This window comes from Psammomys obesus, unplaced genomic scaffold (genome assembly GCF_907164565.1).
Source record: "Psammomys obesus unplaced genomic scaffold, mPsaObe1.curated_primary_1811, whole genome shotgun sequence".
Taxonomy (NCBI): Eukaryota; Metazoa; Chordata; class Mammalia; order Rodentia; family Muridae; genus Psammomys; species Psammomys obesus.
This window is the reverse complement of record NW_026591450.1, coordinates 2,836,957-2,860,797: the sequence shown is the minus strand read 5'-3', so window position 1 is coordinate 2,860,797 and position 23,841 is coordinate 2,836,957. Positions and strand designations below refer to the sequence as shown.

The window sequence follows — 23,841 nt, the reverse complement described above, 5'->3', positions numbered from 1 at the left end:
AGATAGATAGATAGATAGATAGATAGATAGATAGATAGATAGATAGACAGCCACTCATGCTTTCACAAAGAGGAAGGAAAATGAGGACAAGAAGGAGAAACAGTGATCCAGTGATTACAAGAATAGAAAGAGTCCACGGCATTTTCCTCTACTACGAGTGGCTCCAACAGTTCAATGTTTTGTTAGGAAGCAACCTAGATATTTGCTCCCTACCTGAAAAATGTGTGGTGCTCCACACACACTTTCCAAAGGCGCTTGGCAGCTCGATGGTTCGGCAGCTTGAAGCCAATGGTGCTTTCAAATTGCTCAAACTAAAACAAAACAAACCAGGAGATTACAGTTGACCTGGTATTATTAATAAAAGATCTGACTGATGATGCCATCATAACCCTTTTTGTGACTTACAGAGTCAGCTGTTACGCTGAGATTTCATACTAAGGAATCCGTTCATTTTTAACCCACTCTTATCTTTCGACTTAAAACGTGTTAAGCGTAGATAACTGTGTTACGCACGCACTGTTCTGCAAATCACTCGCTTTATATAATCTGAACTCACATCAGGGAGATGTGTGAACCCCCTGAGCGACCATGTCATCCTGGTCTCATTTTAAGTCATTTTCATATTTTGTCAAGGGCATGGGGACTTGAACTAAAATGCTCCAAAAGTAACATAGCGCATTGCACATGCAGAAACAATATTATTTTCTCCTAGTACCTGTATGTCCTTTCTCCATAGCTGATGCCTGCCTAGCCAAGGTCCCCCATGTGTCCTGCTGTGGGTTACAATCCTGACTGCTAATGTACGTCACAGACTGGCTAAGCAAATTTTCACATTTTCTCACTTGTTGGTAATCTTCAGATGATACTGTCATTTAAGCTTTTAAGATAAGTATCTGTTCTTCTGTACTACATTTTAATATTATTATTTCAGATGCACAGCCTGCTTTCAGTGTCTGCAGGCATCACGCGTCAGGCCAGCAGAGGGCAACCACCTTATACATAAAGGCTTATTCCAGAGAGCACAGAACAACCAGGGTTGGTATCAGCAGCAAAAGTAATTCATGGGGCAAAGCACCAAGGTGAGGGAGTCAAGTAAGCGTAGCATGGGAGATACGATTATGGCTGACCTCTCACACTCTCTCGTTTGCTTGGGTAACTGGGGGAAAATTGAGAAATACATCAGAATTTGCCTTCCCCAGCTTCATGTTTGCTTCATGAAGAGTGGTCGCTAGAAAAACTCTTGCTGTCTGAAGGTCCGAGTTCTGAGTAGGTACTGTGGCTGCTGACTAAACACCATCCTTTAGCCCTGCATCTGCCATCTACGAGCAGCATGCCTCTCCCCAGGCCAGGGGCCATTGAGGGTCATCTCACTCTCTGTGCAAGACACTAGGGGCAATCTCTCTTCTCTCTTTGAGAAGTTTCAAAATGTTTACTGTCATAGAATAATTGTACATCCTCCTGCAGTGTACTGAGACTTTCAAAGGACACACAATGTCACAATCAGATGAGGGGCTGCTCGCAATACTCATCTCCTCAAACACATAGGATTTAATGCTGGGAATACTCAAAATCATCTCTACCGGGTGTTTTAAGGTGTGAGATTCACTGTCAACTCTATTTACCAGATGAGCTTCAGAGCCCCGAAAGCTCTTCCTCCCATCCCAGTGCAGCTGGATCTGGCAGCCATCATTCTTCTAACTCAGCTCCTCTTCCAGCCTTTAGAAACCCTCACTCTTCTCTCCAGTCCCAGCTGCTCAGTAGCGGGAACAGACAGGCTTGCCACTCTGGCTGGTGTCCGCAGAGCTTGTGTGGCACTGGTAGTTTTGACCATCACGTGGACTTGGTCCCCTACCGCCAGTGGCTGTCCACTTCACCCTATGCTGCTCCTCTGCCTGCCCTTCTCCTGGACAGCGAGGGATATTGTTTTTATTAGGGTCTCCTTTGGAACCCTGCTTGTTTTTTGGGCAATTTATGCCACGCCTAAGGCCTGCAATAAGTTGTATACATCTAGTGAATGCTTACTGTCAACTGTGCAAAAACTAATCCCTACAGTCTGCCCTCACCTGGACAAGTCTACCAAGAGGCTGGGTCACTGTAACATTTTTTAAAAAGACTTTTGTTTCATATTGTCTCTGACCTCATTTCTCCGTTCTGATTCTTAAAACACTAAAAAAGGGCAAAGTGTTAATATTTTTAGCCAAGAGAAACCAAAGAGCAGGAAATGGATCTGTGCCAAAAGAATTGCAATCTTATTTTCTGAAAACTTGCCCCAACTTTTCCTTCATGTTGAAAATCATCTGTCAACGTCACTCATGGGAAAAGAAATCTCTGAGCCTTCTGGAAGCTTCTCCCTTTATCCCATCTCCATCCTGCTCCAAAGTTGACCAGTTTTAGCCAGAACCTCCTCACGGACTGCTTCCTCCATTCTTTGCTCACAGCCTCCAGGCTGCTTGGGTCATTATCACATTGCCACGCTATGTAGTTGGATTTAATTATGAAACCTATGAAAGCAAAGTATTCCTCCCGGGTGCTACGTCCTTATTTAAACCTCCTATGGCTCATGGCTGTCCATTAGTTCATGTCACCCACCCTCCCTTCCGACCTCCCTGACCGCTCCCCGCACACCTACAGAACACCATCTCGTGTGTAATGTGGCATACAGCTTCCAGCGCTCACTGCTTCTCCGCTCGGTAGAAAGGAACAGGTAATAGTCATCCGTTTCCAACGCTCAACATACCGTCTGACGAGAAACTGCTGCTCACTCAGGTTTTAACTTAATTCAAGTGAATATGTGTGCATTAAGTGTTTATGGTACAATCTTTAGGAAATATATTTTTAAAAACACGAGAATTTCGGGTATAGTCGTCTGAAGTGCATACTATGTCGTAGATAATTATGATTTTAAATTTATAGTAAATTTGATTCTTGCTCTGTATTTTAACTTTTAAACTTTCAATGTCTTGACGGCAGGCATGCGTTGCACCATTTGCGTGCTTGGTGCCTGTGGGGCCATCTGGAGGAGGGTATCTTACCCTCTGGAAATGGAGGTACAGATGTCTGTGAGCCACCGTGTGGGTGCTGGGAATTGAATCTGGTTGCCTGCAAGAGCGGCAAGTGCACTTATCAGGAGAGCCGTTTCTCCAGCCTTCTATCTTAACTGTGAAAAAATGACTTTTCCCAACAAGAACCTTCATGGAGAGGTAAAATCCCGAGAGAGAAGATCCTTGTATTATACCAGGAAGTGTTTCAGAGACACAGATGAGCAGCGATCCTTGAGCTTGACAGCCTTTAACATTTTCACCACACCTACTAGAAATTTTAGCTATTTATTAACGTTCTCCTAACCGGGTTGGGGGGGGAATAGCAGGTATTTACAGCTTAACATGTACAAATCACCCAGGAAGATGGAAGTCCACTGTGCAGGTTGTCGGCTCAAAGAGCATAACAATTCTTACTCTTTTACTAGTTTCTCTGATTAATAAGAAAGCTAAATAATTCGCACTCAGAACTCCATTCCAACGCTTCTTACACTTTAAAGCATGCTGTCTTGAAGCTACTGACTTGAGCACTGAGATTTACAGGTGAATGAAATAAGAAAGAGAATTAAACAGGACACAAGGGAAGAGAGATATTCACCACAGCTTGAAGTATAAAATAAATTAGTTACGAATCTTGATTCTACATTAAAATATGATTTTGAAAGTTCTTTCAGTTAATGTATGAAATTGGTTAAAAAAAAACTAGATTAAGCTAATAAAGAAGAGAACATTCTGCTACTATTTAATGAAGAAACTCACAACAAATTCTCAGAGGCATTTGGACACAGTTCCCTCTGTCCTACAATGCTTGGAGCCACTAACACAGGGTTTATATTTCTGCTTGTAGTCGGGAGCTTCCTTCCAAAGCCTGGAAGACATGGATGTACTCACCTCTCCTGGCCGGATTTTAATGTAAAAGTTGTTCCGCTTGTAAGAAATTTTTAGGACCTTGGGCCAAGCAAATCTGTTTATTCGAAGCCGGTCACGATATATCAATAGGCCACTCGCACAGACTCCTAACATAATTTCTACTCCTTCCGAATCCTGGAAGAAATAATGCAGCAAGATCTTACTTAATTTCCATTTTCTGCAGGTACAAGATTTAGGACTCCATGACGGAAGATATAACCGACTAATTTAAATATGAAAAATACTGCTGTAGTTTTAAAAATGCCACTACTACATAATAGCATTTTAATGATGATATTTTTCACTGTGGAGGGCTGGTGAAGTTAAATCAATTCACCCGAGCATATGGGACTTGTAGCACTAATTCTGCACACAGAGTGTACACACACACACACACACACACACACACACACACACACGACACACACACAACACACACAACACACACATACCACACACAACACATACACACTCACATACACCCATTCATGAATACTCGCAAACGCACAAATGTGTGCGTTCGTACACACTTGGAAATACTAAAGTTTGAAAAACATACGACAGAGTTTAAAATCAAATATTTTTTTTCTTGGAAACACACTACTACCTTTGACACCAACTTATTCCATAAAGTGAAACGCTTTGAAGCCAGGGTTTTATATTATAACAAAGCGAGAGAAAACCCCTACTGGCAGGGCTTTGATATGAAGGGGCAACTTAAGAACTTGTAAGCAGATGCCAAGTGACAGGTATTTATCCTTGAGAACCAGCCAAAGAGAGAGCACCGAGATTTACAGGTGAATGAAATAAAAAGCGGAATTGGTCACTATGGTCACTCAGGGGCCCACTTCAGAGTGCAAGTAGACGGGCCAGAGCCGCTTCAACAATGGCTCTTTGGGTCACTTTCTTTGGATACAGACAATTTCGTGTCCTTGTCCAAAGAAGAAAAGGATATTCAAAACCATCTTCATTAGTGAGTATATTCATCACCTATTAGTGTCACTAAGCTTAAAGAAAACAGTGCCCCTCACAGAGACGTTAAGGGAAGGCGCACCCCTCCTCTTCCACGCGTTCACCATGCGTGGCTCTGCATCCCCAACCCTTCATCACCTGCACACCTGTCAGCCAGCAGTGCTGAGAACAAGCCTCCCTTCCTCCCGTCCCCTGGCTAGAACCACACCTGCTTTGCCACTGTGACTGGTCGGCAAAGGGCCTGCCCAGCATGTTTCAAAGTCAGCATGCTGAAAGCAAAGGTGAATGAAAACCGAAAACAGGAAGTCTCTAGCCCCTGAAATACACAACAGCAAAAGACGCTTCTGCAGCAAAACTTCTGCCGTGGGCTACAGATTGAGCTAATCTCAAGGAGTCTTAATAAAGTCTTCAGTGTCCTTCTTGGAGGCCATTTCTCTAGGGTGATGTCCACGTGCCTACTGCAGACAGACCCGAGTGTGCCAGCCTGTTCTGACCAGGGCGGAGAGTTCTGTTATCATGTTAACCTATTTTTATTCATTTATTTCTGTTCTCCTGCAGTATCAACGGTTTAACCTGGAGCTTTGCTCTGCCGCTCAGCTATACACTCAGCCCTTAGTTTCCTGAGATCTTGCTATGTTGCTCTGGCGGCCTCAAATTCTCCGTCTTTCTGCCTGTGCCAGTTGAGTGCGCAGGGGACAGGTACATATCACTATACCTAGCCCTTCTCTCCACTTTGAGTCACTATTGAACTATGATTTCATTATTTCATCCATAGGACACCTATAGGAACACGAACACACACACACACACACACACACACACACACACACACACTCACGTACTTCATAATCTTAAACAAATAATTGACAAAAATCTAGTAAGACAGATATTAAGTAATAGATTTCCTAAGAGAAAACAAATCATTTAGGGTAAGTTTCCCAAACACAAGACAATTGTCAGTTATGGGTATTTCTTGTGGAGTCCAAGAGGGCAATGCAGAATGTTTCAATGGATCTTAAGCTCAAAGACACTCATGCCATCCGCATCAGAGAAGCATCTCATTGGTGGCCGGAGATTAGCACTAATTTAATTTCCTTCTTGAAATGATGGAGCATGGCTTCTTGAGAAAATGAAATCTACAACCGGGTTATCTGTTACACTTAATATTCAGATGGAATCCTCTAACAGGCCACATTCTACTTCCGTGATTCATTCTTTTTAATTGGCATAATTTCAAATCACATTATTAAATAAAAAGCAGCCATCTAGTTAAGTTCAGTGGCTGCAGCTATGTTAAGTGGTTTGATTTTTTCCTGGTAGCAATGACACATCCTGGCTCGCAGACCCTCACTAATCGTTATTTCCAGGTAGTGAATGAATCACGGTGTGTGATGGGATGCAAAAATCATTTCCTATTCACTCAGGTTAGTGCTCTGTGTTCATTTTTTTTTTCACCCTTTGGCCAACTGGAGAAAACATGAAGAGGATTTAAAATAAAATTTCACTGTATGTGCTTGGTTTTATTTTGAAATCATTACCCATGCACACTTGGTTTGACACAAAAGAAATGAGTGCAAAAGGAACCTGCTGCTGTCATCACACACAAATGCCAAGGAGCATGGCCTTTAACATACTAGCATACACCTGGCAGAGGCCCTATGCCATGCCACTAGGCATGCTACTAGCACATGTACCTAGAAGTGCTTGTCCTCACTGAGGTTCACCGTGTTCCAGTCAGACAGAATAGACATCATCCACCCAAGCCAGATATCTACCATTTTCCTATCCAGTCTCAATGCAGATTTGCCTTGCTCCCCAAAGGTCAACCCATGCCTACCAGCATGACTTAAAGAGCCTAGGCCTTTGTTTAACGTGGTTGTTGAAGTATTTGCTTGAACGTGGCCTCCTGGAATCGCTTTCATCTCTAGGCTTCAGAGTGGACTGTGGGAAAGACTTGCTCCCTTGGAAGCCTGCAATCACACATTCTTTTGGGTTCCAGACTATGAAATTAGGAAGATCTATCACAGGCCAAGTCATCTTTCCTATACAGGCCTGATGTTTCTTGTCAGCCTCAGCCAGAAGATCGTTACGGCCTGACCGTGTGAAAAGGCTAAAATACAAGATTACGTCTCCAGAGTCCCAACAAATTTCACTCTGTTGGTAGGAACTTTCTTAAGTGTTTCCCTGTATTTTCACAGTGTTTGTTGACAGCTGTCTAAATAGTTGACTTGCAGTCTGTACTCGTCCTGTCAATGCTGAGAAGGACAATTCTGGAAAAAGAATCACACAGGGCCAGAACTGCCCTGGCCCCTGTAACAATCAAATCCATCCTGTGGTTTAATTCCAACTTCTTCCCTCCCGGATACACCTCAAACACTGAAGCCATTACCAGTCAGTAAGGCAGTCCTTGCCCTGAATGGCTATCCTTAGCCCCTGTACTTGCAAAGAAATCTTTTCAAAGCATTGGTTATATATGTCAGATTAATTAAACTTTAGAGACAGAATTCTTTCACACAAACTCAACAAGTGCTTAGCGGGACTTCAAAACAGGGGCAAAAACAGTAGAGGCCATAAACACAAGTATCATTTGGCTTTGTACAACTGGCCAAGTTCAGACAGACAGACAGACAGACAGACAGACAGACAGGAGCAGGACTTTTCAGACAATGAGGGTATGTTCCAGAAAAGGGCAGACGCAGGGTGGTAGGGGCACAGAGGACACATGTCAGCACAGGGTGGGAGGTACATTTGTGCCAGGGAAGGAGGGCGAGCAAGGGCTCCTAGGTCAAGGTTATGTTTACTGTGGAATCAACAGGGGACAGAAACTTTACACTTGCCCAGTTCCTATGAGGCTTTGCCCCAGTGGGGATGTAAGTCTGAGCCATGACGTGCACCCGCCTCCCCACAAAGATGAGCACTATTTGCTTTTAACATGGAATAAGGGTTTCAAAGGCACACAGGTTCGAAGCACAGGTGCACTCATGTTCATTAAATGTCGTACAAATTCCGGCCTGCGGTAATGACAAAATAAAGTAGACCAGGGTTCGAAAATGCATACCTTGGCATGATGTAAATCTACCCCATACATGGAGAGTTTTTTGGCGTTTTCCAAGAAATGCATCTCTGCTTCAGCTGGCGTCATCCCTCTGATTAGAAAAAAGTACAGTGTCACAATTTTTTCAACCAATTAGAACTGAAGATAAAAAGCAGTATGCCACCTCTGCTCCCTCATGCCAGTCTGCTGCTTTCCCTTTCCATGGTAGGCAGGGCTCACAAATATCCCACTTACCTCCCTCCTAGCTTGTAAAAAAAACCCCACTGGGAAACCAGTAGATACAGGTTTGAGCATCCCTAATTCAAAATTCCAAGTCTGAGATGCTCCAAAAAATTGAATCTTTTAACGCATTCATATGATGCTTGAGGCATTTTAAAAATACTGTATAAAGTTACATGGAGGTTGTGCATATTAGGCATTTATGAAACACAAATGAAATTTCCTATTTAGACTGTTGTCTCATCCCAAATAAATGTTACTATGCTCTATAACCATGCTATAGTCTGAAAAGGGCTGAAATCTGAAACGTGCCTGCTCCCAAGCATTGTGGGTAATGCACACTTAGCATATATGTGGGGAAACCATCTTGGGACACGCAGTTTTATAGGCACACTCACAAGTGACTGCCTGGATATTCTGCAAGCCTGGAGTCAGAACGGGGCTGAAGGCCCGATGCTCTGACTGCAGAGCGCACAATGAATGCACGCCTGCTCTGTGTACCTACCTGTGACTCTTGTGCAGCTCAACCACCTTGTCTTCCAGTTCTTTCGTGTGGTTTGGGGCAAAGCGGAACTCGCTGATGTAGTCGCTCCCGCACTCATCCGGGTCGTAGTCTCCAAGCTCCGACTGCACGGTGTAGGAGCCCAGCAGGGCAAGAGTCACAAACGAACAGGGCAGCCTTCCAGACACAATATCATCTCGCAGCTGCAAGCAGAGGTAGTACCTTCCAGGGGCCGGAAGAACAAAGAAAGCTAACATTAGGACGCACTAAAAGGAGGTGGAAGGGAGAGTGCAGGGTGAACGTGCTCTAAAAACATGATATTCACTCATGAGATTACTGAGAAATTAAGGAAAAGGAGAACATTTGGCATTGGTAAACCATTTCTTCCAGGCCAGTAACCTCTTTAAAGACACATTTGCATGCTGTTATAAGGATTTCCACTATAATCATTCTATATATGAAGAAGCTACTGGGCTACAAATAGTACTTAGGGAACCTAGAAGAAGGACTTTTTCATACTAGAGCAAGGCTTTATCAATCAAGCACAGAGTGGAAGACATTTGTGTTTTTCTAGCATTATGAAAATCAGTTGGGGTGAAGTGTAACATAAAAGGATGTTCTTATATAACACCACGGACCCCACGTAGCCTTCAGAAAGGGCCAGTCTTGAAACCTAGGTGACAGGTCTTGCCATGTAGCCAAGCCAAGAATTCTTACACACCCCACGGAAGACAGGATATGTGCATGAATTTACAAGTCCGAGCACACTTATTGTCCATAAACACAAATTAGTCATAACTAATTTACTTAGTCCTGAATGGAAGTATCTTTAGATAGATGAACTATAAATTTTCTCTAATTTCTTGCAAATATAAAAGAAATCCCTAGGACTGATCATTACTCTTTTCAAAGATTTTGGTAAAATTATATTTCAGTGCAGCAAGTGGAGGACACTGTTTGAAGTAATTCCTTTTCTTTGAAAAGCCTTCCAGAAAAGATGTGAGGCTTACATAGAAAATCATGTACACACAAGGCTAAGTCATTTTGGCCATAACCTCACTACCAAGGACAGGGAGGGATGAGGCTTCCAGATCACAATGCAGAACACTGTAAACGGAAAACCTATTTGCTAGCCAAATATCAAAGCCTAAATAGATGTCAGGTGCAGTTAGGTATGCCCTCAAGAGATGCAGCTTGGGAGAGTGGAAAGTTCCTGTCTATTGTAAGGCAAGTTGCTTGGGAGACATCTTGTGGTCTTTTTGCTCTATGACCCAAGGCAAAGTCAGCTGGGGGGTCTTGGAGCTACCCCACCATAAAGGTGAAATGGTTGGCGGGGTTGAGCTGCTGCCTTGGCTTAGGGCCTTCCACCACAATGTGCTAGTGCTGGGGTTCAGCCTACCAAGGGGACAGGGGAGGAGCTAGAGACTTCTTCGACAAGCAGTTGGGCCTTTGGTTGAGCTCTCTCTGTTTTCTTTAGCTTGGAAGAGCCTTTTTTAGGAGTTCAGGGTAAGAGATTGAGATCCTGTCTCTGGGCTTGTAGAAACAACAAGGGAAGCAGCTGGCAGGACACAGGAGAAACAGAATTCAAGGAAAGAGAGCTAAGGAACCCTCTTGGGTTTAAAGGGGCTCAAGAGAAAAGTAGACTAGCTCAGGAAAATGACACAGGTATTTCTAAAGAGCTAGCAGTTTGGTGGTAGAATCAGGCTTGTGAACACCTATCTTGTATATAGTTAAAAAAAAAAAAAAAAAAGAAAATCGCCTCGCTGAGCTAGCCAGTTTCTAACCTCAGTTTACGCCTCTCTTGTCTTTACTGGTATAAACAGTAGATAATTTAAAAGGATAAATATTACAAAAGACACGCAAACTGACAATGATGGTCTTGAATGTTTGTGTCCCTGTGTCTGCCCCCAAATCCAAAAACTGAAATGCTGGCCCTGCTCAGTGTGAAAGGTTGGGAGTGGGGCCTTTGAGAGATGGTTAGATCATGAGTGAGGAGCCTTCATAAATGCACTTAGTGCCTTTAAAAAAACTGCTACAGGAAGACTTTCTGGTGAGGACATAGTAACATTCTGATGTGGCCATCAGAATGGCCACAGGAGAACCCTTACCTTGAACTTCCAGGTTCCAGAACACATCAAGTAAATTTCTATTTTTAAACCGTAGTCTTTGGCATTTTAGGACACGAGCAAGAGCAGATTCCTTTCTGTGGGCATCCCCAGCAAAGGGCCATCAGGGCTCATGGCCTGGGGCAGCTTCCAGTGACGTGATTAAGGAAGTAGTCCAGCCAAGAGTACTTGACTTGTGACCTGATGTTGGAGAGTCTGCCCAGAGACCAACAACTAATGGAAGGCTCGGAGATGGTGTGGAGGAACCTGATTGGTTGCCCAAAGCTATCTATTGTGCTCTCTCTTTTGGAATAAATGAGTCTGCAGCTGCTCACCCTTGGTTTGCCCAGGGTCTGTGTGACGACTCCGTGCCCCTCACACCCCTAGGCCTGGAACCCCTGTCCTCACCCATGGGCTGGACCCTTGGGAGGAGGACCAACACCTTTTCATCCTCTAAGCTCAACCACCAAAATGTAATATTTGTATGTTAGATCCATTTCTTACCATCTCCCCAGCAAACAAATCCATCATTTCCATTTTATGTACACACGTGAAAAAGTCAACTCTTAAGTTTATTCACGCTGCCCTCCCCATGCCAGTTTCTCTCTCTGATAGTTAAGCAGCTATGAAGCATCAGGTTGGTTACATACAGAGCAAAAGCACTGAAGATGTTTGTAACTTAAGTTTTAAAACAGGCTCTCTCGCTGTCGTGGTATCATTTATGGCTGAATCCCACACAGTATGGCTGTGGCGGGTGGGTGGCTGTATCTCAATTCTGCATGTTTTCCTAGGACGGTCAGACGGATGGACCTATACAGCCTGTCGCTGAGGACTCCATTGTGGACAGATAGGATCTGGCAAGTCTTGGCACCTCACGCTTTTTGTTTGCCATCTGAGGGACTATGACTGTCGGGCTACCAGACACGTGGATGCTCTTCCTGGGAGCACTCACGGGATGCCTGGCTCTCCTAGAGTGCCTACCGTCCCCTCCCACAGCCAACTTCCAAATACCTGGTGATATCTTCAGATAGCTGGGCAGGGTCTGGTGGGTAAAATTTCACATTAAATGAGAAATGCCAAGCACCACCTGTGGGGGTAGGATAGAAATCAGAACAGAACCTTAGGAAACAACCATCTATTCACAATCTTAGTTCAAGGCTCAAAGCGCCTGATGTCAGGCATTAACACCAGACCTCTCTCAATCCCTGTTAAGCGAACTGTACAGATAAATTTCCAATCTTGTCCCCAGTCAAGTCACCTCACTGGCACTTTTAGGAAGCAAGGAAATTGACTAGGTTTCCTCCTTTCCTCATGACCAAAGACAAGCCTCTGCCAAATGGGGAGCGAAGAAAATGACAGGGTGACCCTGCCTCAGGTAACTGGAATTGGCTGGATTTCCTGCTGTGAACTTCTCTGTTCGCATGGCAAGCACAGACAGAGCCCTCATCTCCTAGGTCCTTTCTGCTTTGCTATTGCAGGTCGAATCCCATTATGGTTAATGTCAAGGGACTGGTGAGCATATACTTATTTTACTGGAAAGGTTTGTTGTGGTGAATGTTGTGTTCACCAAATGCGCCACTCTTCGGAAGACTGCCATTCAAGGGAAAGTTTTGATGTGCCGGATGTGTGAATGTGTTGGGTGACCGTCACCAATCCCCATCCACAACTCGCACGGCTCTCTCTCTCTCTCTCTCTTTTAAATTGTACCATGTTTTGCCCAAGGCATCTTTTGAGTCCTCTCCGGCAGCAGATGTTAGCCACTTCATTCTCTGCACTGTCTGTTCGTGTCAACCCTTAAAGCACTGCCTAGGTTTACTGAGTGTGTGGTTTGCAGTTAACGGTGTTCCCTGAAAGCTCATGTTGAAGGCTCGGCTCTCACTGTGCTTGTGTGGGGCCTTTGGGATGCGACTGGATAATGACAGCTCTAACTTCACAAATGGGTTAATCCACGTAGAGATTCATAGCTTCATGGGGGTGAGAGAAGGCACACTGTGATAAAGGTAAGTCACTCTCCCCCTCCTTCCTGGCCGCTCTCTACTGTCATGCTCTCTCTGCCACAATGCATTGTCAAGTCTCAGGCCCTGCAGCAAATGGGCCAAGTGACTATGGAACTGTGAGCTAGAGCACTTTTCTCCCGTGTATGTTATTACAGCGTTAGGCACGTCAACATAAACACAAAACAGGAATACACATTCTCAAGTTTATACTGGAGCAACTACGAAACCTTTCAGCGCATTTGCAAACAAGCAGAAAGTTTAAGGAGACAATAATACAGTCTACATGCCAGTCAGGGCCCCAAACAAAAAGCCAATGAAATGCGATATTAAACTAGAAATTAACAAGCAAGTAAAATTAAAGAGATGGGGAGAGGAGGGAGAGGAGAGAGAGGGAGGGAGGGAGGGGATGAAGTGGGGAAAGGAGGATGGGGGGGAAAGGAGGTGATAATCCATGCTCTGGGAAGAGACAGCCCTGCCTCTGGGTCAAAGGACAGCCTGGAGGGAAGCAGCAAATGAAAGAGCCCAACACACTGACGTAATGTGTGATGTAAATGTGTCGTCAGGATTTCAAATTATTAACTTCTGAGGAACAACAACAAAAAAACTGTCATAGGAAAAGTTTCTTAATCTTCATTGTCTGACAAATCTCAAAATTCTACAACTTTTTATATCGTAAATTACTGTATATCACACTCTTATTTATCATAAATTACCTGTGAGATAATATGCTATGCCCATTATACAGCAGATTGTGAGATTTTTATGATCTGGCTTAGATCATAAAAATGATCTGTCCTTCTAAGAACAGAACCTCCAGTACATAAATTTGTGACTTATGTACCCATCAGCTTGAGCTCCATTCTCTGAAAGATCACATTCTACCGATATGGTAGGTACTTGCCAGTAAAGAGTTTTTTTTTAAATGTATTAAACTTATGAAATTTTCACTAATATGAATAGGTGAAAAACAGTGTCTCGTTTTAATTTGCATCTAATCAATAGACTTACCAACCTGCCTAATATTATTAGCTATTTATTTTCCGGTTTTGTGGTGTGTTTATGGAATGGTCTTGTCGGTTGGGATGTAGTCAGTTTTTGTTGGTGGTGTGCTTCTGTCTCTTTGGGATGGACTCTTACTTAGTAGTCCAGGCTAGGTATTGAACTTGTGCTCTTCCTGCCTCAGCCTCCTCAAAGCCGGGATCCGCAAACACGTGCCAGGCCCAGCAGAAGTGTGCGTTCCTCTTGTCTTTAGGGAGAGAGGAAAGGCTGCCAACAGCAGACAACTGGTTTGTTATCCCCTTTCAAAATCACCAAATGGTTACTTCTAGCGTGGCTTTTGTACATTAGTGATGGTTTTAGCATTAATAATTAAGTTTGGAACTTTAAATGATTAAGTGGTAAGTGCAGCAAAACTTGATTAAATTGCATTTCACATCTGTGTAGAGGCAAGGACCAGGTCACCTGTCAAAGTCAGTTTAATTTCTGGGTTTTGATGACAAAACAAGCCCTACTGGAGCCAGACACATGTGTCAGATCAAATTCCAGCTTGCCATCTGTCTTTGAAACATTTCTTCTTCGTAGGAGCGACCACTTGAGGGTGGGTTAGCAGTTCACCCAACACCATCACCACGCCAAAAGAAACCAAAGGAACTTACTTCGAATCTGTTTTTTAATTTCCTTAGCGGGGTCCAACCAATTCTGTAAAATAAATAGCAATATGAGTCTGAATCAAAGAAGAAGAAAGGCCAATCTGATGATCAGACACGGACAAGCCCTAGTGCACGGACGGAGAAGTGTCATGGGGAAGGCCCTCTCCACTGTGGCTCTTCCCACACATCAGGTGGCCTCCTGTCAAGCCTTGTGAGGGCACAAATACTAAACAAGGAGGCACATGCATTTGTGGTTAATGCCTGATAAGGGTCTTCTCCTGGGAACTCCTCAGGTGTTCAATAATGAAGTCAGACATTGTCTATCGCTCTAGTAGGAAGATTCTTGACTTGTGTGCAGTAAAAACAAGTGATCCACAAAAATGGAGCTTTCACACCTTGCTTTTAGCATCTGCACAATGGAAAAAAAATTCCCTTCTTTGTTTCTTTCTTAGTCAGGGGATTAAGCTCTGAATAGATGCCATTAGTCAGGTGCAAACATCTAGAGATATTGCCTTAAACAATGGACACTTACTCACACACCAGACAAGTCAGCAAAAGTCATCCTCTAGTCATAGCTATGTCTGTGGCGTAGCTATAATTTCCTCATAGAATTTGAGGGCATGAATATGTTTTCCACATAAAAATCTAAATATTTGGTTTTCATGGGCTCAGGAAACTGAAACATGTTATGGGAAAAGAACCTCATCAAGTGCTTCCCGAGCACTGAATCTCAAGGATGAAAATTAGGACTGACCTACTGTTTAAAAAATATTCAAGGTCTAAGAAGTTTCTAAGGATTTTCTTCATAAAAATAAGGAGAGATCAATCACATTTAGGGACCCAAGGATGTGTGAGCATGGAGCAACATGAGACTTCAGGCTACTTCTGTATGGTATTACACAACCCAGACATAACGGTTCACAAGTTCTCTGACCTCTCACCTTCTGATTCTCAGCGTCTCGGTATGTGAGACCAAAGTAATCTTTTTCCAGCAGGTTCAGATGCTCGCACACTTTGTCAAACAGCACTTGTCCTCGGGAGCGCTTCTGCATAAAACGGAACAGGAAAACAAGTCAACCCTCAGAAAATCTCCCGAGGCTGAAATAAAACAGGGCAGCAGAGTGCGGAAGGCAGACGGCTGAAATGGGCCATTGAGTGGTAGACACAGTGGCAAGTCTGGCCAGTTGGTGACTTCCTGGTTCAGTGAGAGGTTCAGGCATCCCAGTCATCGGGTGGACGGGCAACACCTAGGAAACGAGCCTCCCAGCATCCCTGTGAGGACGTACCTAGACCACACTCGGCCTCTGAGTTACCTGTGAAGGACTGTATGAAGTAGAGTAAGTGAGGCAGGGAGACCGGATGAATGGTGGGTAGCACCTTTACATGGGTTAGGGGTCGAAAATTTGAATAAAAAGAAAAAAACTATTGAGGGGCTTTTGCTGAACCGCTTGAAGTTTAAGTAAGATACGAGACTTCCATATGATTTAACGCTTTGAGCCTCTTGCTGGGGCAGTCTTTCCGCTGGCTTCTAACATGACCAGCCCTCCCTGCACTGTGTCTCTGCCATGTGGCTAGGTCTTTATCTACCTGCCCGGCTTCAGTCTCCCTTCTGTTCCCTTCAGTGTCTCCTGCCTTTGCGTCCATCCCTCCTGCATCTCCACCTGCCCGGAAGTTCTGCCCCTGTACTTCCTGCCCTGTATTGACCATCAGCTCTTTATTATAACCAATCAGCAGTAAGACAATGCCTGATCCAGATCCACCTCTTTGGTTGACTTAAGGCACTGAGGGCTGCCTGATCTTCATCAATCGGGCAAGTGTGGATGGATGTGCATTTACAAACAGAAAACCTGTGATGGGCCTTTCAGAGATTTATCCCACAACAAAGCCATGATGCCATGATTTCTCCACCACAATAACCTGTACCCCCAAACAGTGAGCTGAAATGAACCTCTCCTTTCTTTTAAGTTGTCTTTGTCATGCAACCAGACAAATAATAATATTCTCTGTATCAGAAAATATGGGACAAAGTGATAAAGACAGCTGATGTTGACTTCTGGCCTTTAAACCCAGAGTCATGAATATGTAACTCCACACATGCACGCACACACACACACACACACACACACACACACACACACAGTGACCCTCATTCTATAAAAGCTACCTTTACAAATGAATATATCTATACACAAATGAATAAATAAATAAGTAAATAAATGTCAGCAGTGTCACCAAAGAAGGATAGGTGATGGTGGCAATTCTTATGGAGAAGCAGCTGAAGGGAGCATAGGATGCTCAGAGTTCAACTCCTCTGTGAATATAAAACTTCTGAGACTGGGAGGGAGAACACAAACAGCACTCAGAACACCATGTTCAGAATGTCCAGACTCAACTCCCTGAATCTTAGGACTCCAAGCCTGGGAAAAGCTAGCCCCATGCCTTATCACTTCAAGTTCCATCCCAATCCTTCCACAGCTTCTATGGGTTATCTTCCTCTAAGCTATGTTCATTAGTTTATTTTTGTAATTTTGTCATGACTTTCGGGCTTGTATAACGGTACTCAAAATCCTTTTAACTTATTTGAGAAGAAATAAACATGAATATAGCAAGACAAACAAAACATCCACTCAGCTTAAAGATTACAGTTAGGTCATATAAATATGTGGCACAGATGTGTATGCTCCACTTTGGATCTTCAAGCAGTCACCTAGAGGAAGGGGACAAGCTAATCGACTGTAGAAAATATCTGTCAGCTGAAGTATTGTGATAACTTTCCATCAATTTTTCATCTGATGCTTCAAAGGCCTTTAAACACAGCCCAGTCCGCAGTGCACGAACTGGCAACAATTAAGCTCAATTACTTTCTGGTCTGTGGTATTGATATTTTACATGCAATATGCTAGGCATATTTATCTTTGAGATTTGATGTATTAACAATGAGATAAAAGAAAATTGATAAACTATGTCCGTGACAAAATAATAACCATGCAAAGACCCATGAGTAGAGCCTGATACTGTGCATTTGTCATTATCCTGAAAGTTAATTACCCAGTCCTTCAAAAGCATGAGTGTTTGAAGAAAAGGATAAATTCTGATGAAAAAGTAAAGTGGAAATTATAGCAAGCCAAATAGGCAATGTTGTGTTCCACAAAGTAAGAAAAATAAATGCTGGTTAGCAAAACTGCAACATACTGCTCAGAAAATGTGAAAAGGGGAATGCTGCTGGCTGGTTTAAATATTTTACTTATAAATTATACTGTAATATTTCTGTATCGTGACTGAAACACTGAAGTTTTCACATTGACACTGATTCCTCCATTAGGGCAGCTCCTTCAGTAAGCTGACTTCTCATGCATTCTTGCTTTGACCTGAGAGGTGACACGGATTAGATCAGGTTCAGACAACCTGGCTGACTGCCTCTTTTCCTGTTTATCAAAACTGCTTTGTATTAATGACTCATAACTCTCGTTGGAATGCTCAATATCTTTTCTTATTGAGTATTGAACATATCTTGTTCATGGTATCATCCCTCATGGAGATGATACTTTGTTTTTGGCCTTAAGAATCTTTAAACCACTTGCTGGGCATCTCCTGTAGATGGTATGGGCTGGAAACAATGACATTCCTACCTGCTAAGTGTCAGCATGGCCACTAGAAAGGTGGTGGCTCTGGGATGTTTGTAGTTTCTCCATTTTCTCTTTTCTGGGTGAGAGACTTGATGGTGGAAGGTGAGGATGGCTGTGAGGCTATGACTCACCCCTGCCCCCATGGCTAATGGCTCATGACTAGATTTAAATGCTTTTCCTTGATCCATGGCTCTCTGGCACCTCCACATTCTGATGACAAAGAAGCTGCTAATGGTGAGAGCTAGGATCTGACTTCAAGCTTGTTTTCTGAGCCTAGACTGGATCTTCTCCGAAATTCAGGTTCTGACGAGAAGAAGTGTTGGTTTTTCCAACTCAGACATTTCTTCCCTAGCAGATTATTCAACTTGTCAACTATTCCTACTTACTGACATCTGGATATGCTTACACATCAGTTACTTTCCCGCTGCTGTGATAAAATACCACAAATCAAAAGCAACTTAAGAGTTTACTGTGGCTTAAAGTTCCAGGGGTGCAGGTGTCCATAATGGCTGGAGATGAGGTATGGCACGGGAGCAGGAAACGAGAGATCATGTCTCATCAGTACACAGGAAACAGAGATTGCACCAGGGGTGGGGCAAGGCTACATGTTCTCAAGGCCTGCCCCCAGTGATATACCCTAAAGTTCCCATAAGGTCCCCTAAAGCAATGACAGCTGGGACCAAGTGTTCAAGACCATGGTGGGGGCAGCTCTCATTTGAAGCACAACTTGAAAAATACACGGCTGAAGCTCAACAGATGAGAAGTTTCAGAGAAGAAGCTGCTTTGTATGTTATAGCTCTCAAAAAGCATGCTCTTCATTAAGTGACTGAATATCGGTGCTCTGTCACTAGACGGGGTATGTGATGCCTAAGGTCAACTCTTGCCACCGTGTCTTCTTCACCTCAAACTATGAGCCGGAACAAGCCACTCCTTTCTAAGTCACCTCTGCCCAGTTACACCGTCACAGCGATGAGAAAACAAATGGAAACGGGAGTATAGCTAGCTATTCAAACAAGTAAATTAAAATAATAATAATAATAATAATAATAATAATTAAAAAATAATAAAAATAATCCAAATGAATGGATTAGTTACCTAAGCAGGTAAGATTAAGTTCCAGTCTGTGGTCTCTTGTGAGGTGAGTCATTGTAACTCACTCAGGTCATTCCTTGCTCACACACAGCACTTCCTGGTGACCAGGCAAGTGTCCCTCCCACCCCCCAACAGAGCTACCTGCCCAGCGCGCACACAAATGCTTCTACTGTAGAGCTTGCTATTTGATGGATGAATGAACGAAGGCAGGGTAACCAGTGCGATGGTCTCTTTGCTAAGAGCAGGAGCAGAAACAACCATTCCTAGCCAGGGACTGGGATGACTGACACGATTCACAGGAAAACCCTGTCTCCCCCCAAGGAAGAAAGAGCAGCAAAAGTGGAGACAGCCGTGGTCAATGGCGCCTTCTCAGAGAGCATGATTTCCGTACATTGGAGCAGCTGGAAATAATTTCTTAATTTGTGTCTGAGAAGAAGAGTACAAAAGTAGTAACACAAAGTTGCACTTAGTCTCAGCCCAAGACATAAGGTAGGAATGGGTGCAAGTGAGGCCCTTTTCCAAAAACAATAAACCCGAAGTTGGAGAAGTCTGTCAGGTCAAACGTCATCTTTTGCTTGAGGAACCGGGCTGCTGAAATGAGCAGGAGCACTTTTTCGGGAGAGCATGGGGCTGAGCACCTAATTCTCAGTGGCGAGACCGGGAGCCACACGAGATGTGCATGCCACCAGGCTGTCTTTACAGATCTGACACAGTGAAAATGAGACAACCACAACCACCAGCCACTCCCCAAAGACCACAAACAAAGCACAAACACACCGTATCTGTAACAGCCGAGGCACAAGCCGCTTCCTAATATAAAATAATTAGAGCGACAACAATGCTGAGAATGATCAGGAAAATCGATGCTTTTATGGCCTTTCATCTCCTCCAAAACCGGAAGAAGCCTCAGCTCCATTGTACCTCACTCACTCTGTCTTCCTCAAGCAGCCTGCCAGCTTCTCTGGAGGTTCCCCTCCGTGGTGGTGGTGGTGGTGGTGGTGTTTGCATTTCTGCCGCCTGAGGACAAGAAAGCTCACTCTTTCTACTGCCCAGTAAGCAAGTAACTGTCCTCTGGGCCAGAGAAGCCCTCTGGCTGAATTTGAAGAAAGAGTTCCTGCTCCAATACTTTGGATTAATCTTAAGGCAAACTGCCACCTTAAAAAAAAAATGTCTCCCCCAGTGCTTTCTTTCCTAATTGCATTTTCCTCACTGGATGCTTCAGTATTTCCCTCATTTCTCAGGGTCATTTGAAACTTCATTTTTAAGTGATCACATTACTACGTCCCCTAGGCCCAAGAGTTCATGAAGAAGTCAATAAACTCCCTGTGCCAGGGCTTCGGCTCCTGCCACACCCTCAGCTCCATTTACCATCCTGTCCTGAACCTTCCTGTTCTCTGCCAAGTGCTCAGCAGAAAGCATTCTAACAGAGTCTGTTCTGAGTGGGGATGTATTCAGTTTAGACATGGAGAGTGAGAGGCTGCAGAGGGGTGAGGCCAGGAACAAAGGGCAGCGGGAGGTGGATGACAGAATCCAAAGAGTCCCTAAAAGGAGCTGGAGCCGAAGCCCTGTGCAGCAAGGCGTCATGGCCTGAGCTGTCCTGAATGCATCGACAGTGCTTTATGCTGTCTCAAGTGTACATCCAAAGCCACGTTCAATAAGCATGGGAGAAAGTCCATTACCCACTTCACTCCTGCCGAGATCCATTCCCACGGGGGCAGGACCTAATGGCATCCTCCGACACAGGCACCAGGCCCCCGAGGGACACAGTCTGCATACGCATGCAGACTGTCATGAGAGGCAGGGATTAAATTCATAGAGGGCTCATATGTCTACCTCTAGTCCCTTTCTTTAATTTTATGGGGCAACCAAATCTCAAAAATCCACATTAGTTCTTTCAAACAGAGCTATTAATTAGCCAATAATTATCTTGTCATATTCTTGCTCGGTGAAGTCAGCCATGACCCCCTGGAGCGCTGTGTTAAAATAGAAACATGGAACTGTTTCCTGGTCCTGATAACTTTTGAGGCAAAAGGTTAACACGTGACTTATTTCCATGTCTAAAAAACCTACAAGTTAGAGTTTAGCTAACATTACTTAAATACCTTTAAAGCAGGAACTTCAAGTTTATTTTTACATTTTACTGTAGCACATTAGACAGTCCCGGTTTAGACTCTGGTTGTACAACTACCCAGCGATGTGCTATGAAAGAAGCAAATACTCTCTCTGGGCTTCACTGTCTCGATTATAAAATGGAAATGTGGTTAATACTCTCTTGCAGGATAACTCCATGAAATGAGGAGACACAGTGAAAGGCACGGTGCCTAAATCATGGAAAGCATGAGCAAAAGGCATTGGTTACCATTAGATTGACACAGTTTATAAACCTGGAAGTCATAGAAACTGAAGTCCTATTAAGGGTCTAGTTCCTCTGTAACATATCCACAAAAAAAACATTATCCTACTTTTATGAATCACACCGTCACACTCACTGTAGAGTTAAAACAATGAAATTTTCCTTCCAAAAGAACCTACTACCTCAGTGACACAAGTACACATTCAGCCTTTTACCCACACACACAGAATGCTTCTGAATATGCATCGGGTAGATTGGCACATTTTGTTATCTCTTAGGCCAAAGCATACGATGGGCATATATCGTCATGGATACGGCATACCACACTGTCAAAACAGGAATGAATGATGGGAATGCATTAGCATCCTCCCTGTGTTTTTGACAAGATTCAGGGCATAGATACTCCCAGCACATATATCATCCAAGTCCTCTCTTGCAATTAAGTCCCCGGACCTATTTATTTTTGTAAGGTTGTCTTTTTCTTTCATCCATAATTTGTTTCTGTCCTCATTTGTTGCACAACTGGAGCCTGTGTTTGAAATCAGACTTTTGTGGTAGATAATAGCTTTTGAGTGGAGCCTGCTTCTTCTTGGCCAGCAACGACACTTGGCTTGATGTTTTACAAAGACGTTCACAGCACACACGAGATGCTAGCAGCAGACCGCCAGACAGTATTTGCTGTTGTTAATCTTCTCTGGATCCAGGTCCCTATGCCAATACGCGCAAAATGAGTGCAGAAGAGGCAGCCTAAGAAAGAGGAATTTATGACAGAGACACAACTTAAACTCGACTTGTGTGTAAGGACCCTGTTAGCTCATTCTGAATAATGAGCTTTGAGAATTTTTGTAAGAGGGAGTAGTTTTCTGATACCTTAAATCAACCAACAATCAGGCAAAAACCACACACACATCCAGAAATTTCTAATTCAGTAATTTACTTGGTCAAATAAAGAGCCCTAGGGAATTGAAAGAGAGAATGAAGCATGACTTCTAAGAGTTTAACGAGTCTAGATTTTCCACATTGCCGCCTTTTAACTCGGTAAGGCACCGAGGATCAAAATAATCTGGTAATGGCACCGAGACTGCTTTACAATGATGTATTAAGTCAGCTTGTATCATTTATTTCCACAAAATCTCCTGACCTGTAGGCTGGGCAAGGCTGTGAGTAAGCAGAAAGAGACAGAATCTCTGGGTCACTATAGAAATGACCTTCAGGCATCATTATAGCATTTACCAGGTGAGTGTAAGACCTGTAATAAATATGAATAAAAATGATGAAACTGGACAGAAGAGCACAAATTGACTCAGACCACTCTGAATTTCATTTCAACACACATTTAAAGTGAAAGGCACCATTGCTACGAGTACCATTATTATCATATTTAATTTCACCTCGAGGTACCAAGAGACCTGCCTGATCACACCCCCTTGCTCAAGAAGTCTAGTATTCTGATGAATGCTAGTTGGAGGTTTTGAAAATTTTACATAACATTACTGCATAATTGAAAGTTCTTCCACATCTAACTACAGAGACATCGTACCGGGGACACGTGACTGTCTGCTTGGACATATAGGCATCTGGTCCACTGCGGAACTCTCACACCGAGGTCAGTGTTTTTGTAGCATCCACATATTTAGTGGGCTTAAGCTTAATGATTTTATATAGAAAATGAACTTATTTACATACCTGAGTACACTGTTTGCTTTGAGCAATAAAGAAAAACATTTTATTACTTCAGCGTAAATGCCCTGTGAGTCCTTTAGAGTTTTATGGGATGGGATTGTTTAAATCATACACTACACATATCCTGAGCATCCTTTGGTCTCTACAATGGCCTCATTTCAAACTCTTGAGGTGAATTTAAACTCAGGGCTCAGGCTTTGTATGGCCCCTGTCCCTGCTGGGAGGGGGGTGGGGCCAGTTAATGTGTCCTTGTCAAGTCTCTGTCTCTCAGGGGAAGTCAAAATCATGTGAGTTAAACAACACAGTTTGGACACGCCGCCTGCACACTGTAACAACCCTCCACACCAGCTTCAAGAAGAAAGAACACAGCCTGATGTCACTGGGCTACTATAAGGTCATGACAGATTTATGTCCATTTGTGTCACAGTCCTTCAGGATGACAGCTGGGGAATAAGCAGCGCTCTGTGAGTCCAGAGCATCTCTTGTGATGGTCCTAGCAACCTGAACTTAGGGGAGAGGATGCAGGATGGAAAGTTCACAGTGGTCTCCCATTCATGCACTGTGTCTGGTAAATTTGTGTGTGTGTGTGTGTGTGTGTGTGTGTGTCTGTGTGTGTGTGTGTGAGACAGAGAGAGAGAGAG

The 23,841-nt window shown here is 43.6% G+C and overlaps 1 protein-coding gene across 19 annotated transcripts in view; it reads right to left on the bottom strand.

The window, feature by feature from the left end:
* Epb41l3 (erythrocyte membrane protein band 4.1 like 3) overlaps positions 1-23,841 on the bottom strand; it is a 125,438-nt gene that overhangs the window by 31,112 nt on the left and 70,485 nt on the right. For all 19 annotated transcript variants that reach the window (XM_055610132.1, XM_055610138.1, XM_055610136.1 and 16 more), the window contains exons 4-10: positions 15,388-15,492; positions 14,453-14,495; positions 11,812-11,887; positions 8,699-8,917; positions 7,978-8,065; positions 3,930-4,082; positions 214-311 (exon numbers count right to left, since the gene is read on the bottom strand). In XM_055610132.1, the coding sequence (XP_055466107.1) occupies positions 214-311; positions 3,930-4,082; positions 7,978-8,065; positions 8,699-8,917; positions 11,812-11,887; positions 14,453-14,495; positions 15,388-15,492 (782 nt within the window). The remainder of the gene's footprint in view (positions 1-213; positions 312-3,929; positions 4,083-7,977; positions 8,066-8,698; positions 8,918-11,811; positions 11,888-14,452; positions 14,496-15,387; positions 15,493-23,841) is intronic.